The sequence below is a fragment of the Protomyctophum parallelum genome, assembly GCF_964188405.1.
Source record: "Protomyctophum parallelum genome assembly, chromosome: 7".
In the NCBI taxonomy this organism is placed as follows: Eukaryota; Metazoa; Chordata; class Actinopteri; order Myctophiformes; family Myctophidae; genus Protomyctophum; species Protomyctophum parallelum.
In genome coordinates this window covers 8088372-8105023 of record NC_139705.1, presented here as the reverse complement: position 1 = coordinate 8105023, position 16652 = coordinate 8088372, and the positions used below count along the sequence as shown (strand labels likewise).

The following is a 16652-nucleotide window of genomic DNA, read 5'->3' as shown; positions in this document are numbered from 1 at the left end:
GTGTGTGCAAAACAATGGCAACAATATCAAAATCTAAAGTGCAATAATTTATCAAAAATCCATCCTTGTTTTTTCTGGGAGGGATGTCAAATTTGCAAAGATACTATAATAGCGCAAGTATCCCTCTAGTGGAATAAAAGATGAATAGCATAAAATGTACATGTTTGACAGATCTTAAACACATCTGTCTGATATGACCATACATTTCAGACAGAATTAAAGGGGGGTGGGAATATTACGGTATGAATCACAACAATTGTCGTAATGTAGTGAAATTCCTTTAAATGAGCCAAGACCAATATTCTGATCAAGAATGGCAAGAGATACTTTCTAGTATCTTTGTTGGAAATGAATAATGACTCCACGAACATGCCTGACATTCAACAGAACAATGTGACGTGATAAGTCGGGTATGAATTAGCTTCGAACACAATGGCCCTCTTCTTCAGTCCTCCGGGCATATTCAGTCTCGGCAGAACAATAAAGTTATTGATACGTTGTCAGTTTTTGCTTTTCTAAATGCAAGCTTTGAGAACGTGCTCTATGATAACATTCATACTATAAGTGTGATGAACACACGCTCTGTTTTATGGCGTAGCAGCACTAGCACTGAGAGGACCGAGCCCGTCTGTCTGTGGCTAATCTCGCAATCCACTGAAGCTCAGTCAAAATTCTTGTGCACGCTGCCAGGCGGCAAAGGAAGCAAATCCCTGATATTTTTCATGTTGTATACGTTTTGAAATATTTAACTTTTTAAAACTTGTAATACTGGAAATCAGTGGAGGCAAATAAGCCCATATTTGGAGGTCAATATATTGTTAACAGCAATATAACGTCACAGTGTCAATATATGATGACATCAACATGACGTCAGAGCTCCAGAGTCACGCAATTATTAGAATTTCCCTTTGAATAGTATGACAATGAGATTATGGAGAGAATTAAAACAATTCTTAAAGTATATAAATCACATGTTGCTTAGATTTGAGCCACCTTTTGTGTGCAAGTTCTCAAACAGGCTCGACAAGATATTGCTATTTAAAGCACATCCTATAGAGGTCAATCCTAATCTAAGCCGTTTCCAATCAGCGCTTTACAGAGTTCAATGACTTGTGACAGGTATATTATATAAATATGAGTGATTAGAACAGGTTACAAGACAAATAGAGGGCTTGTTCTACAAGTCCAACAAGTGCAGCTGCACGCAGAAAATGTCATATGACATTTTATCCAGCAATATCCGCTTTTCCTCCAGTTCTTTCTTTTAAAAAGAAAAGCTCTTTGACCAGCTCCCGCTGGACACCCAAAAACCTTTGTATAACCTTGTGTAGAAAACCAGTGGGCGTTTAGAAGTCACTCAGGATGCTGATGTCTGCAAACTCCTGGCGGTATCTGTAAGAGTACAAGGCCAGGAGGAAGGCCCACTTGAGGGTTAGAAAGCTCCACACACCGGACAGGTAGAGGCTTCTGGGGTCGGTCGGAGCTGTGGGACAGAAAGGTGAAATATTCCTGCGTGAATTAAACATTTTTCTACATCAGCGAAAGAATTATCAGTAAGAATCCAGTCATCTTTGGCTCACACAGCATATAGTATGGGCTCTTCTAATGAAAGCCCCTGTCGTTATAAGGCATTATATACAATCTGTGCCATTTCAAGAGTTCAGAGCAGATTTTCATAATATCACAGGATAACACGAATCACATTACATTACATCACTACTATACATTCAATTTAGACACTACTGTATGAGCAGGAGAGGAAGATTACATTGCTTCTCTGTGATGGCAAGGGTGAGGAAGGTGATAAGTGCGGCCACAGCCAACCCAGAGAAGAGTGCTCCGACAACGATGAAGAACTTGAGGCCCTTCAGCCAGGTACGCCAGTAGTCCTGTAAAGTAGGGGTGCAACATTTAATTGAACAATCGATGATGTATTTTCAAAAATAGTGTGAATGGCATCATTGCATCGTGAAGCAATGTGCTGTGAACTTGTACAACAAATAGGTTTTAATCGATTTAGTCAAACTCGAAAATAAATACATTCTTTAAAAAAATCATGGCAATTCATTAATAAAATAAGAAATTTATTATTATTATGTAAATCGGTAATCGCTAAGAAGATAAGGAATAGCCCTACCTGTAAGTACATAATGTGTGTGATGAGAGCCCAGAGTGCCAGCACTCCTGTCAGGGGACACAAACAGTTTAGACTTTTAATTACATTGATCACCAACAAAGAGAAAATATGCAATTGCTAGATTTATTTACTAGCTCATCAATCATGTCCATCTGTAGTCCAGTCCTTATCATTGATCCTTGGCTAACAACAGACTTGCTGTAACAAGCTCTCACCATCAGATAAACTACTCTGTGTACACAGTATAATCCTCAGTGTTAATTTAAATCACTGTAGCCTACAAAGTACAAATGTAACCAAATGGACCCTGAGGATCATTGTACTGTGTATGGTAGACTAAAAGGCTCAAAATGTGATCATGTGATCACGTTTTGAGTGTGTGTGACTGCCTAAAGAGCTAAACCCTAAAGTAAAATGACAAATAATGCAGTTATTATTACTAATAATTATATTCCATAAGGTGTGGTATAAATAATGATATATATTATTATTTTTACACCACGCCTAATAATAATAACAATGATGAAAAATACAAATAACTTTTTTATTATTAATGTGGCCTATGTCTTATGCTAATGCTAAGATGTTAACTGAATAATTAATTTAAACACTTCTAGACTCGAATATTAATTCTAATAACAAAATATTTATAAAACAAAGTCTGTTTTTATACCTGACAAGCCTCCCATAGCCGCCGTCCATGGTTGTTTATATGCAATATTCCAGACCAAAAATGCCGAAAATCCAACCAGCGTACCAAAGGTAGCATAAGCAATGCTGATGTATGTTTTGTTGGTCCCCATTTCAAAATTCTATTAGAACCTATTGTTTGTAGCTGACCAAAAAGATCAACGTTTAATAAAAGTATGTTGTGGAAGTTGTGCTGGCAGCTGGATGCTATTATAGCGGCTTAACACATTATGTAATATTCCTTGGCTTACGATCCCTAGACCGAGGTGATGGGGAAATGCATGGACAGCATCAAAAATCCCCTTGTCTGACAGCTTTTACAAATACGAGTATTTTATGAAAAATATAAACGAATTGCTTCCAGGGGCACGAACAAACAGCGATGACGTTATTTCGATCGCTTAAAAAACAGCAGTAAAATAAAGTGTTTATCAGATCCCACATCCCAGTCGTCGGGGGAATCAGCAAGAGTTTGTGTTGCTGTGCGGATATATCTTTGTTGTTTTACATGTACGCGTATTCAGTGGTACCGTAATCACTTCTTATAAGCCTATACCGTTGCTGTTCTGTAAATACGTTGATATTGTGGACACAAACCATTGCGCTCATTGATATCGAGGAATTTAATTATGTAATACTAGCAATTTCACACATTAGGTTGACTATCACTAATGCTTGGAAACATCTTTGCGCAGAGGAAACCTCAAGTCTCACATACAGCGCCTCTAGTGGACTCAATAGATTTTGCAATTCTAGACCTCTGTTAGAACCACAGCAGCATACTGTAGGTCAGGAAATGATAAAATGAAAATGTGCATATCATATTGCTCTGTGACTGTGAAATAAATAGTCGTGGCCACTGGCTATCCATTGTCCATTATTTCGAATAATAAATCAGGCGACTGTTTCCATTTATGGTAGCTGGGATACAAATAATCGTTGTCAAAGTGTCTCATGTGGTTGTCTTGATATGTTAACACAGATGTATACAGGAAAGTCATATCCTGATGAGAAACCACATAATTTTAGAGAAGTTATAGTGTATAGCTGCGGCTGCGAGATATTCTTACTCTCCATTTAGGTAGTAAATGGAGAGTACACACGCACACACGCACACGCACGTGCACGTATCCACACAGATCACAACTGTCTCCCCCACCCCTAGCCCCAGGGCACTCTCATTAACTCATCTCACCAGTGATTCAGGAAACTACTGGAACTCATACACAGTGAGTCAGTCATCATTTACCACATAATAATACAGGATAAGAGGAGAGGCTAAAAGAGAAGTCTCAGGAGTGGAATATATATTTCAAGGATGGCAGAGGAGGTCTCAAGTAAGAAGAGTTTTTTTTGTTTTAGTGATTTTTTTTGTTTTGTATTGTATTCTAGTACTGAGCCTAGTTCAATGTGTCATCTACTGAATATGAATAGGCTACTGTCCACAATTGATAACTGTAAAAATCTATTTTCTAGTGGAAAATAGAAAGCCAAAGCCAATACCTGATGGATACAACAATATTTTAATATTGTAGCCTGCAATCTTTTAGAATATTGTTGCCGTAATAATGTGGCCAAATAGTAGTGTAGGGTTGTAGTGTATTTTGTGTATAGTATGTTGTAGGCCAGGTGTAGGGTTTTTTACACTGTCTGCCTCTTTATTCCTCAACTACCTTTCCCCAGTGAGTGTGACCGATGGGGTCAGACGAATACAATATCTGTCATCCTTTCTGGCTTTATTATTAAGTATTTTATTAAATTTCCATTTCCTCTCCACTCCAGACACTTATCGGAAGGAAGATGTGTGTGTGTGTGTGTGTGTGTGTGTGTGTGTGTGTGTGTGTGTGTGTGTGTGTGTGTGTGTGTGTGTGTGTGTGCGACTGCGTGCGTGTGTGTGTGTGTGTGTGTGTGTGTGTGTGTGTGTGTGTGTGTGTGTGTGTGTGTGTGTGTGTGTGTGTGTGTGTGTGTGTGTGTGTGTGTGCGTGCGTGCGTGCGTGTGCGTGCGTGCGCGTGTGTGCAGTAATGGACCAGTCAGTGGACAGACAAAACAAAGATATATCTGGCAAACAACCCATTCCATGGGCGTGATGCAGGAAATCTCACTCCCATTCCCTGAAGAATTGAACACACACACACACACACACACACACACACACACACACACACACACACACACACACACACACACACACACACACCACACACACCACACAAACACACAGCTTGCATTTGAAATGTGAACAACTCAAAAATAGACTGTGGCGTGTTGTAGTAGTAATCCACTGTAATGACAACAAGCAATGTAGCTACCTTAGTTTGTTGTACCCACCCAAACATGTGTTATCTGGCCTTAGTGAAGCTTGCACACATGCACGCAGCACGCAGCACGCACGCACGCACGCACTAGGATGTTGCCAAACTTTTTAGGCTGCAACCCCCAAAAGAAAATCATATTTGAACTGGGGACCCCCTCCCTGACGAGCAGCACTTGGGCATTACATTTAGTTTGACTCATTTCCACAGATGAATATTGTGAAAATGGCCAAACTACAAGCTCACAAGGTCAAGTGTGAGGCATTGTGAGCTTGAAGATCGCTTTTTTTTTCACAATGGCTGGGTTATATTTGATAATTTGACCAATTTGGTATTAAAATGTATGTATTTAAATTGTAACTTTAGAAATGTGCAGATACCCTGTGTGCACTTATATTCAATTCATTGTATTATGTTGTATGTTGGTTTGTTTACTGTTGAGTGAGAAAACAATGTTCCACATTAAGCTAATCATCTGGAGTCCCCCAAAATAGGTTTGGGACGCCCCCTGGGGGTCCTGATCCTCAGTTTGGGAACCACTGCCCTAATGGATGCTAAGATCTAAGGATTTATTGAAAACTCCTTTAGTATTGAGTATTCTTGTATGTTATGCTCACTAGAGGGCAGCATTTGTTTTGTAACTTGACAGTCTCATTATACAGTACTTTGGTGTGTGTCTGTGTCTGTGTGTGTGTGTGTGTGTGTGTGTGTGTGTGTGTGTGTGTGTGTGTGTGTGTGTGTGTGTGTGTGTGTGTGTGTGTGTGTGTGTGTGTGTGTGTGTGTGTGTGTGTGTGTGTGTGTGTGTGTGTGTGTGTGTGTGTGTGACTGTGTGTGCTTGCCTGCGTGCGTGGTTGTTCGTCTTTTAGTCCATTTGTAGTTCAGGGCTAGTTAGTATATAAATCTGCAACGAAACATATTTTCTCTTCTGCTTGAGATTCATGTATTTTGCACATAGTTCCTGTTGCCTGTTGCCACGGAAACGGATGATAGCGTGACGCCACAGCACGACGTCATATCACCTTTATATGAGATGCAGATAATAGAAGGGATTATCATTAGTGCAGTACTAGTATCAGTATTATAAGAAGCATAACAAAGGAGGTATCTAAAGGTGGACTTTAAACTCTAAAGTCCTCTAAGAAGAAATACAGATCCTTCAGTCATAAGGCTTCCCTCGGTTATAGTTCCTGATGTGAATAAAACTAATAATCCAAACAAAACACTCTTCTTTGCACAGAACACAATGACAGTCAATACTATATCACATAAATCTCAGCTATGTGCTCTTCTTTGTCAACCTACATGTACATGTTTACATTCTCTTGGGTCATAAGAAGGGAAACTGCATTTCTTCACCGTGAACAATCTTAGAACGGCAGACAGTACAGCGCCCCGGGAGGCATTCAGAAAAGACAAGAGAGCTATACAAGACTAACCAGAACCAGTGAGTTGGTTGGTGTTTCATGAATACTGTTTCTTGAGATTGTATTTTTGTTTTCTTTATTTGTTTGTTTGGGGGCATTTTAAGCCTCTGCAGACGCAACAAGGCAAACAATACACCATCTGTAACCCAAAGGAAGTCCAACTGGGTAAGCAGTTTGTTATTTCAAGTAATGGTGGATATTTCTTGAGTAATGGTGGATATTTCTTGATTTGTGAGAATCTCCTAGGCTGCTATTTGGGAGGTGACTTCTATCACAAGTGTTTGTCAGATGGGGTTACATGTACCCCAAGGGGAGGTGGATGTTACTACAGAGAAAGCAAAGAAAGTAGAAAGTGGGAAAACATTATTTACTGTTAAGTTTAATGATGAAACATTGACAAATGTTACAAAATGTAACAAGCACATGCTGTTATTGAATACAATGATGTGAAAGAGTTTGATAACCCCTGCAGGCCAGTTCTATCATGTGTACACATGACTCCCACTACAGTTCCAGGGGTACAATGGTCACATCTAAGATGGAAATAACTGGAAAAGGTGAGGGATGATCGAGTTTTGTTGATGAAATAGATGTGCGAGGAAATTACATAATACCATACAGTACACCAACGTCTTTTCCACATATAGGTCTACCTGAAAAGCAGGAATATGCACGCACACTTGCTTGTAGAAAGCAGGACAGCACAATTACACTTGCCAATGTGCTTCATGTGGAAAGACATGGCACTTTGTTGAGGTCTGTACAGGAAGGGCAGCCCGTTGCTGGAACAATAGCTGGGATCTAAGCAGGTCTTACATAACATGTCCAGCCTGCAGGACACAGATGACCACAATGCTGTTGGTGGAAAACCAAGTGAAATGAGTGGTTCTTCCCTCACGTCTGGAAATCTTTACCGACAGCATTTGAAAAATGTGGGAAGCAACAGTCTGTTCTCGCAAGACTACCTGTATGCCAATTAATTGCCGATTAAAGAAACCAAAATATTTTCCGTGCCAACCTTAGATTTCTTCCCTAGTAGGTGCTCTGCTTTGGGGTGGGGGCTTGTTCGCCCTTTGGGTATGGTATTTATTTTCTTGTTCTTTTCTTTTATTTTATTTTCTGTCTTATGTTCTTGTTGTGTAATGTCTGTTTGTTGTCCTTAAATTTGTTAAACCAATAAATATACTTTATATATATAAAAAAATAAACCAAAATATGTTTTTAACATTCTCCATGTTCTATACAGACACCGCCGACGTTATGGAAACATTATTAAGAGAATTCCTATATCCACCCAGACCCAGGCGGGTGACATCAGGGCTTGAGGAAGTAAGTCAATCTGTTTATAAATCATACATTCAAAGTCCACACAACAATAAGATGAACCATCACACTCATACGCCTGGATGTCACAAAACCATTCAGCATACTGACATGATATACAGTAGGTATACACTGTAGCATTTTAGTTTGAGATTTACGGTTGCTGATAATAAAAAATCACACCTGTGTGAACTGAGTGGTGCAACTCCCCTCTCTCTCTCCCCCCCCCCCCCCCCCCCCCCTCTCCTCTCTCTCTCTCTCTCTCTCTCTCTCTCTCTCTCATTAGCAGGCAACAGTACAGCACTATCTCTCTCTCTGTTTCTGGCACAACAGCGCCCCTACTGGTACTAATAGTCATACTCGTGCTCATTAACGTCACATACATAGGCGGACACGGACATTTCTGTTCCTTGGAGTGGTTGCACCACTCAAAAAAATACAAAATACTAGTATTGCCCACCCCTTTTTCCCCTCACTATATGTTTCTTTTCCCTTTTTAACTCCCTTATGATGAATTCCCGTTCTTTGACTAGAAGTGTCTATTTGTACTTCTCTAAATGTTTTGATGAATTGAACAAGGTGGGCCCTCTTGTAAACAAGTGTAATGCTTAATTGGGTCTTCCACTCACAGTTAACAGTCTTTGTATTGAGTTTGTGCTTGAAATGTACTGTAATTCTGCAAACTTCTGCAAACTTTGTTGGTTGTAAAGTGTCTTGAGACAACTTGTTGTGATTTGACACTATAATAAAATTGAATTGAATTGAAATTGAATTGAAAACTGTTAATACATCAATCAATCAATCAATCAATCAATCAATCAATCAATCAATCAATCAATAGGCTATGTGTGCAGCAGGTAAACTCAGGTTTTACACCATCTGTGAAAATTAAAGTGATCAGTGACAGTGGTTGAGTGACAGTCAACAGCCGTGGCCATCATGCCTTGGCTGCATGCTGACTGTCCCTGGAACAGTTTATCTGTGTGCCCGCATGTGTCTATGTTGCAGGGTAGCCAGACAGCTGTGCTACCTGATAAGTGAAGTGTGCAACTGTGCATGTGATGCATGCACGTGCACCCTTGGTCAAATGTGTACACACACACACACACACACACACACACACACACACACACACACACACAGTGTACACACACTGGACTGCACTAGCACTTAAAAGAAAATATCAGGAAAATGCCAGGAATATTACATCTCTTATTAATCACCTGGGGTTAGCGTTAGGGCAACATATACTTCTTCAAATCGCATGATGGCCCAGGCGAAAAATAAATATATTTATTCCATACTTAAGTACACTTTTAGCACAGAAAGTATGTTAAATGTATACTTGTAGTGTCTCTAATCATATTAATAGTACATTTTTGCTAAATATAATATAAGTGAACATAAATTAATTTGTGATTTAGCACATTTGTGATAAGTGTACTAAATGAGAAATATATTTCAAATAGTATGAAAGTATGCTTTTCATGAGTGCATTAATTTTATGTTTACTTTTGTCTAACTTAAATACATATAATCACAAATACATTTGTGATTATTATATTTTAAGTACTTTATCAATATATTCACAACAAGTTCTCCTGAACATGCATTTATTGTAAGATGTACTTTAATTATAATAATTAAAAATATATTGGTGATTATTATATTTTAAGTCCATTAGCAATATATTTATAGCAAGTTCTCCTGAACATGCATTTATTGTAAGATGTACTTTAATATAATAATTAAAAATACATTTGTGATTATTATATTTTAAGTCCATTAGCAATATATTCATAGCAAGTTCTCCTGAACATGCATTTATTGTAAGATGTACTTCAATTATAATAATTAAAAATACATTGGTGATTATTATATTTTAAGTCCATTAGCAATATATTCATAGCAAGTTCTCCTGAACATGCATTTATTGTAAGATGTACTTTAATATAATAATTAAAAATACATTTGTGATTATTATATTTTAAGTCCATTAGCAATATATTCATAGCAAGTTCTCCTGAACATGCATTTATTGTAAGATGTACTTTAATATAATAATTAAAAATACATTTGTGATTATTATATTTTAAGTCCATTAGCAATATATTCATAGCGAGTTCTCCTGAACATGCATTTATTGTAAGATGTACTTTAATATAATAATTAAAAATATATTTGTAGATTGTATTTTTTAAATGCACTCTTAGCATATTTTAAGTAAATATATTTGTAGATTGTATTTTTAATACATTATAAATACAATACAAGTATAAACTTTCAGTATATTAAGTTTAAGTACATTAAGTACTAATGTGCTATAAATACTGCCAGGTGAAATGGGAGTGGCTAGAGGAAGTCCATTTCCCAGCATACACTGGGGCGCCAAGGACCGTGTGTTATTGTTCTTATTTGTGTTATTATTTGAATATTAGAATGTATACTGGAGTTATGTTATGGGTAATTGTGTTTAGGGTTTTGTTGTGGAGTTATTTGGTGATTTATGTTGTTTTATGTGATTTGTTAGTAAAACCATGAATCTAAATGTCTGTTGGTTTGATCAGTCCCTCTCCCCTTTTCCCATTCATATGTATAGTAACATGGTTGCTCCAATTAAGAGTTATATATGCAAATATATGCAAATGTATACTTTTCCGAAGTATATATATAATATATATATATACTTTGGAAAAGTATAAATTTGCATATATATTATATATAATGCTTAAATTTTATTTGGAGTATAAAAGTCATTAATTTGAAGTATACGTACTATCAAATATATTTTAAGCACATGAGTTTGTAATGTTATTATATTAACACATTGGTAGTATATTTTAAATGTATTTATTTATATACTATACAAATACACTATAAATATAATATAAGTATGCTTTTCACTCATCGGAAAAAGTATACTTGGGATACTGGAAGTATATTTTCAATTTAACACTATTGTTTTGTCAGAAAAGGGTTAAAAAGTATAGAAAAAATATATTTAAGATATGTTTAAGTAGATCTGATAGTGTATTCGAGATAACAAAGTATATTTTAAGCACATTAGTTCATAATGTTATTCTATTAACACATTGGTAGTATATTTTAAATGCATTTATTTAATACTTGATATACACTCGATATATTCGAAAATACACTATAAATATAATCTAAGTATGCTTTTCAAAAGTATACTTGGAATACTGGAAGTATATTTTCAATTTAACACTATTTTTTTGGTCACAAAAGGGTTAAAAAGTATAGAAAAAATATATTTAAGATATGTTTTAGCACATCTTAAGTGCAACTTAAGTATAAAAAGTACAACTTAAGTAGTTTCAAAATAGCACAATTTAAATTCAAATAGTTTCAAGTACAAATAAGTACATTTAGTATACTTTAAAAAAGTATACTAAATATATTTCTTTTTCGCCTGGGGGTGCTGCACAAAAATAGCTAATCTGCAAGCACAGTAGCACACTTGATGCCTGTGGCAATTTAAATGATACGTTGATATGCCCCATATAGGAATAGCCTATAGGCTACCATGTTGAAACTTGAAAGTGGTTAATCGTCATTTACTAGCACTATATATTCTACAGAAAATCTAATATAACTTGAATGACGTGTATAGCTATATAGCCTATGGGAAATGTCGTTATTTGCATTTATTTCAGATGTCAGATTTGTCACAATTTTGATTAAAAAAAACGATATTAAAAATCATGCAGGCTACGCGCGTGACAATGCGAGTCAGCCAGAATTAGACCCATTTAACTGACCAGCAATGATCTGAGGAAGCCGCAGTTTTTAATGACTGGAGTTTCTTGCCAAAGAGGTGAAGAGGTGCGCTCACGCACACACACGCACTTCATCAACAATGTGCGCCTGTGCTGAGACAGAGCTGAGACTGAGAGGCATGGCTGCAGTTCACGCCGGCAGATCGACCTCACACAACAAGCGGTAAACGTTGTGCGAGGTAACAACAACAGGTTATGATTTTGTATGAAGAAGAAGAGACGCAAAATATCATTCCTCCAGGAGGAGATACCGATTAAACTGTGCGGACGTCATGTAGGCTATCAAATACAAGGAAATGTGAGGTTACACTGCGGATTCTCACTATCGGTATGCGACGTTCAAGTAACAGTGTTTGGAGGCGCTGACTTGGAGCATCTACCTACCTGGCTGGGAAACTTATTCGCTTTGATCTTCTAGAAGATATGCATCTTTTTCGGAGTTATAACTACCAAGTTTTCCCGGACCGCTGTTCCGTGGGGACTGCATCTATACGAGGCATCAGCTGGGTACGCACAATTACACTCCAGTTATAAACCTGTAGAATGTATATAGGCTATTTATAGAAAAGATAATTAGACCGCATAGGCTATACAGTATAGCCTATAATCCTGATTCATGGTGATGACTATATTTGATGATGATGGTGACTGTCTGTCATCCGCTATAGTATAGTTACCATCATTCATGTCCCTCTTATTGTGGAATTCAATAGTTTATTTTGTTCCCCCCTTTCTGCATTGACCTCGTTCAATTAACAGCAGAAACATTGTATCCTAAATGGCAAAACGATGGGTGAGTCAGAATATATATATATATATATATTATTTTTATTTTATTTATTGAAAAAATGGGGGGAGGGGGGGGGGGGGAGTGAGAACAGAAAGCTTTATAAACATCTGCCATGACTGTTCTAAACACATCAGCCAACCAGCACAAGATCTGGGGAGATAGCATCTATATTGTGCAGCAGCCTTAACCGAAAACTGTTAAACCAATGTCAGTTGTATAGGAGCAATGCAAGAACCTTGTCAGAGAATACAGTGTGTCAAAAGGACATGGGGAGGGGCTGTTATTAACAAAATGATTTTCAATATGACACGTAAGTTACATTCCCAAAACATCTCAAGAATGTCAAGAAAGGTTTCACTATTGTCTAACCATTTGGGTGTGGGACGGGCGCACAGGAAGGTAGCAAAGTGCAACCAAAGTTTGTATCAAACCAAAGTTATAAATAGTGCATTGTTTATTGTTCACCTGCATTCCCCCCAACTCTAGTTTACAGTAGTTCAGAATGCACAAAGGGGAGTCTTTTGTGTCCAGGTCACCGGAAGACACTTGTTGTCTAAATTTACTTTGAGTTATAGCATATATTATTCAATGGGTCAAGCCACTAACCAAAGAAATTCACATTAAACACACAGGACATACAGTACAGTAGTGTAAAGCATATGCAAAGTCTTTATAAAATAGAAGTATTGAAAATAATAAAAATATGTCTGTCAATCTTAAGTATCATTAAAAAACAAAACCGTTCTTTAACAGTAATAAAACAGCATGTCTTTGCAACTGTGACAGGCCTGTGTGTCCGTTTGTCTCCCATATATCTACCTGAATATAGAAAGTACAGTAGTACACTATAAAATGTTTACTATCACTGTATATCAAAACAAAGTCAATGTCATGTTTTGCACAAGACCACACTACCAGTTACCAGTTGCAGTCTGTGGTCGAAATAATAATCCTGGAAGACACACATGACATCTTAATCTACTTAGCACGCAGGATCATCTTTGCCATGTCTGCATGGGGAAGATTGCTCTTTAGAATGTGACAAGGCAATGAGACAAAGAGATCGGCTTAAAGAGTGTGTTAATACAACTTGTACAATCGGGGTGGTTGTTACAGTTTGTCTCCATGCTCTTCTATTGAGAAATGTAGATCATGTCAAAGCCAAGATCATGTCTCACCTAGACACAGAGTCTAACGGAATGTTTTTCTGTGGTCAAGATTCAATGTATCCCCTCAGCAAGCAGGCAGCAGGCTCTATTAGCTCAATTGTAAAAAAAAAAAAAAAAATCCCAGCACTTGCGCAGGAAACTGGGTTCAAATCCGGGGTAGAAGAGGACAGTTGCATAGTGCTGATTTAAAAAACCTGTTGCAATTACACTTTGTAATTTACAGTTAGGCCTACACGGTTCAGTTTGGAGAAAAGACATCCATTCTTCCAAAAAAATGTATCTGTTACTCATTGTCATTGGCATGAAAGATTGACAGTTAAAGTGGCTCCACACTGCAGATCTGGCTGCTCTAGTCTGAATCTGAACACATGCATTCAGGAGAAAGCTACGGGTCATTTCACAGTCATTAGGGGATGCCAGGGAACGTTCTCTCCGTCCTCATGCCGGTGGTGAGGTGCTCAGACATGGAGATAAAGCAGAACTGAATGCCTCGCATTCACCTAGGGTCCTCATAATGAGTGCTCGTCTACATTGTTTTGTTTCTCCACTCAATGGTGCACACAATCATCCTAATTATGTGATGTCACGTTAGACTGACCTCGCTAGTCTCTGGACTGTAATTATAAACCAACAAAAACTGATTCAATTTCAGGCTTTCAGTTCTGTAAAGTGATTCTACAAGACAGACTCGTAATGGGTACTGAAGGAGTATTTCCTATTTATTATTGGAGCTAGTTAAAAACGAGGGCAGTGTACCACTCAAGATCATGTGACATGACATGACTAGCTGCACAATAGACCAAGCATACTGACTTTACTCTGTCAACAGAAAGGGTTGGGTGGAGCTCCATTCTGTGTGAACAAAGCATGCTGGGATAGAAACAAGAAACAACGTACATATTTGACTGAATACGTAATAAGTATGGAGTGGACGATAACAACTCTCCAATGATGAGTGTCAGACTTTTTGAATCATGTGATTCTTTTGCATGTTTAAACCTTCCTTTTATTCTCTTCAAACAATACCCGGAGTGTACATCATAAACAAGCATATCACAGAGACACACTTTTTTTTTACCACACAACAGATACTATCATCACGTAAATCTTTTGTCCTGGTCACCTGAGCTTAAGGAACAGCTAGCACACTGACACAGTGACATTTAGTCTCTGAGGGCTCCAAGCAGAACACAAAAGGCCCTCACGTTAACCAGATTTGCTCTGGTGCAGAAAGAAAAGCCATCTTCTAGCAGAAGACTGCTGCACCTTTTCTGACACCTCTACTGGCGGAGTCCAATAGGAAGCAGTCAACTTGGGAAAACGGGGACGGTAGTCATAAAAGAGTTGTAGATCAATACAGAGCAAAAAGAGGAAGTCCAAATGAGGCCAAACTATATCAGAGTCAGAACTGTGATAATCAGTGCTGTAGCACACTCCACTTTCGGTCGATGTCCATGGCATACTACTTAACCCATTCCTGAGATCAGATTCATACGAGGTTTCCATTGGACACACACTGGTCTGATGAACCCATTCTGACCTGAGATTCTAGAAATGTCAGTCGCTCTACGATTTTTCAAAAATAGCAGACCTACAAGCTCGCATATGAGCTTGTAGATCTGCTATTTTTCAATAGCTAAAGCATAACATGATGCTGACACCAAAATGGGTGCCCGGTCAGAATGGGCTAAGTTACAGGTGGTCCATGGGAAAATGTTTGAAAATGTTTCAATATATATTGTACCTTTGTTAAACGTATCAAAAGAATTGATCGCGAGTGATTTCAAGTAACTATGGAATCGTGCATTTCCCGTCAGTTTGTGGTTGGTCGGTCACGTGACATCACTTTACATGATCAGGGATGGAACATGTGACATCCCGTGACATCATCAGGGATGGAGCATGTGACATCACGTGACATCATCAGGGATGGAGATCCATCATCAATATTAAGCCCATATATGGAGATCCCTGATGTCAATATCATCAATATTGGCCAGCAACTCTACATCTGACCTCAAACCATTAGATCTCCATATATGGAGCTGACCTGTTCTGACATTCCATATGTTGATCCTTCCCCATCCATCCTTCCTCCTCGATGTCGCCCTTGTGACTGATACCTGTCCATTTAAACTCTAGACAGGCCTGCCCCAAAGTTATTATTGCAGCCAGCGCTCAAACAGCAGTCTGCTGTCACCCAGGCGGATATGTTGATCTGACCCCCCATTCCAAAGCGCCAGCACTCACCCAGCAGTCTGCTGTCGCCCAGGCCGGATGCATGCACGCGACCTCGGCCTTTAGCGCGAGAAGGGACCTCGCCCTCAGGCGTCTTACTGGTTATCTTTTACCCTGTTTTTCTCCCCAATTTTGTCATTATGCCAATTTATTCCCTCCCACACACATTTCATGTTGTCACTTGTTGTTGTAATCCTACTGATTCACCTGCCAGTGAGGAGCACCCACCAGGAGGACGTAGAGCCTTCGTCCTACTCCTCCCGTCCAACACTCCCCAGGAGTACATGCAATGAGCAATATATCACCCTCCTTCCAGTTCATTAATGTTAAATATTAATAAAACAATGAAATAAAAATTATGTGATATGCATTTTGTTATGGGAAGGTAGTGGTCCAGACTAGGTCAAAAAAGCTTGAGAACAACTGTTGCAGCATACATAGGAGAGCCTGGAATTTAAAGCAACCCCTTCCCACATTGAAGTGCATGGCAGTGACAGTAGTACGCACTCCTCCACTGCATTACACAGACAGACACACAGGATAAGACCAAAGAGAAACAGACTTGAAATGAAAAACAAACCATTTATATCTCTATCTGGATATTCCAGCTTGGACATATCTGCTACTACACAGACTATCTCTCTTCCCTCGAGATTGTACTGAACAACCAGTCCGGCCAGTTCTGTCGAGCAAAGGAGGTTATATCATGGCTTATTTCATTATAAAAGCCTTGATGATTTATCAGACTTTGTTCTCTCTCTCTCTCTC

The 16652-nt window shown here is 38.3% G+C and overlaps 2 protein-coding genes across 6 annotated transcripts in view; one reads left to right on the top strand and one right to left on the bottom strand.

Annotated features, from left to right (window-relative positions):
• Window positions 1–230: 230 nt before the first annotated feature.
• Window positions 231–3354, bottom strand: slc48a1a (solute carrier family 48 member 1a). Its single transcript, XM_083768742.1, has 4 exons — window positions 2811–3354; window positions 2138–2184; window positions 1769–1889; window positions 231–1483 (listed from the first exon to the last, which is right to left on the bottom strand). The coding sequence occupies exons 1-4, from the start codon at window positions 2938–2940 to the stop codon at window positions 1347–1349; spliced, it is 435 nt and encodes a 144-aa protein (XP_083624868.1). The 5' UTR covers window positions 2941–3354; the 3' UTR covers window positions 231–1346.
• A 695-nt stretch (window positions 3355–4049) lies between these two features.
• Window positions 4050–16652, top strand: part of rapgef3 (Rap guanine nucleotide exchange factor (GEF) 3) — a 37629-nt gene continuing 25026 nt past the window's right edge. Inside the window, exons 1-3 of one of the 5 annotated variants that reach the window (XM_083768998.1) lie at window positions 4093–4164; window positions 6678–6729; window positions 7811–7893. In XM_083768998.1, coding sequence (XP_083625124.1) covers window positions 7825–7893 — 69 coding nt within the window. In that variant the 5' untranslated portion in view covers window positions 4093–4164; window positions 6678–6729; window positions 7811–7824. Of the gene's footprint in view, window positions 4165–6026; window positions 6730–7036; window positions 7122–7810; window positions 7894–11771; window positions 12195–16652 lie in introns of those variants that run through there. The other 4 variants (XM_083768999.1, XM_083768995.1, XM_083768996.1 and 1 more) reach the window with 4 other exon arrangements.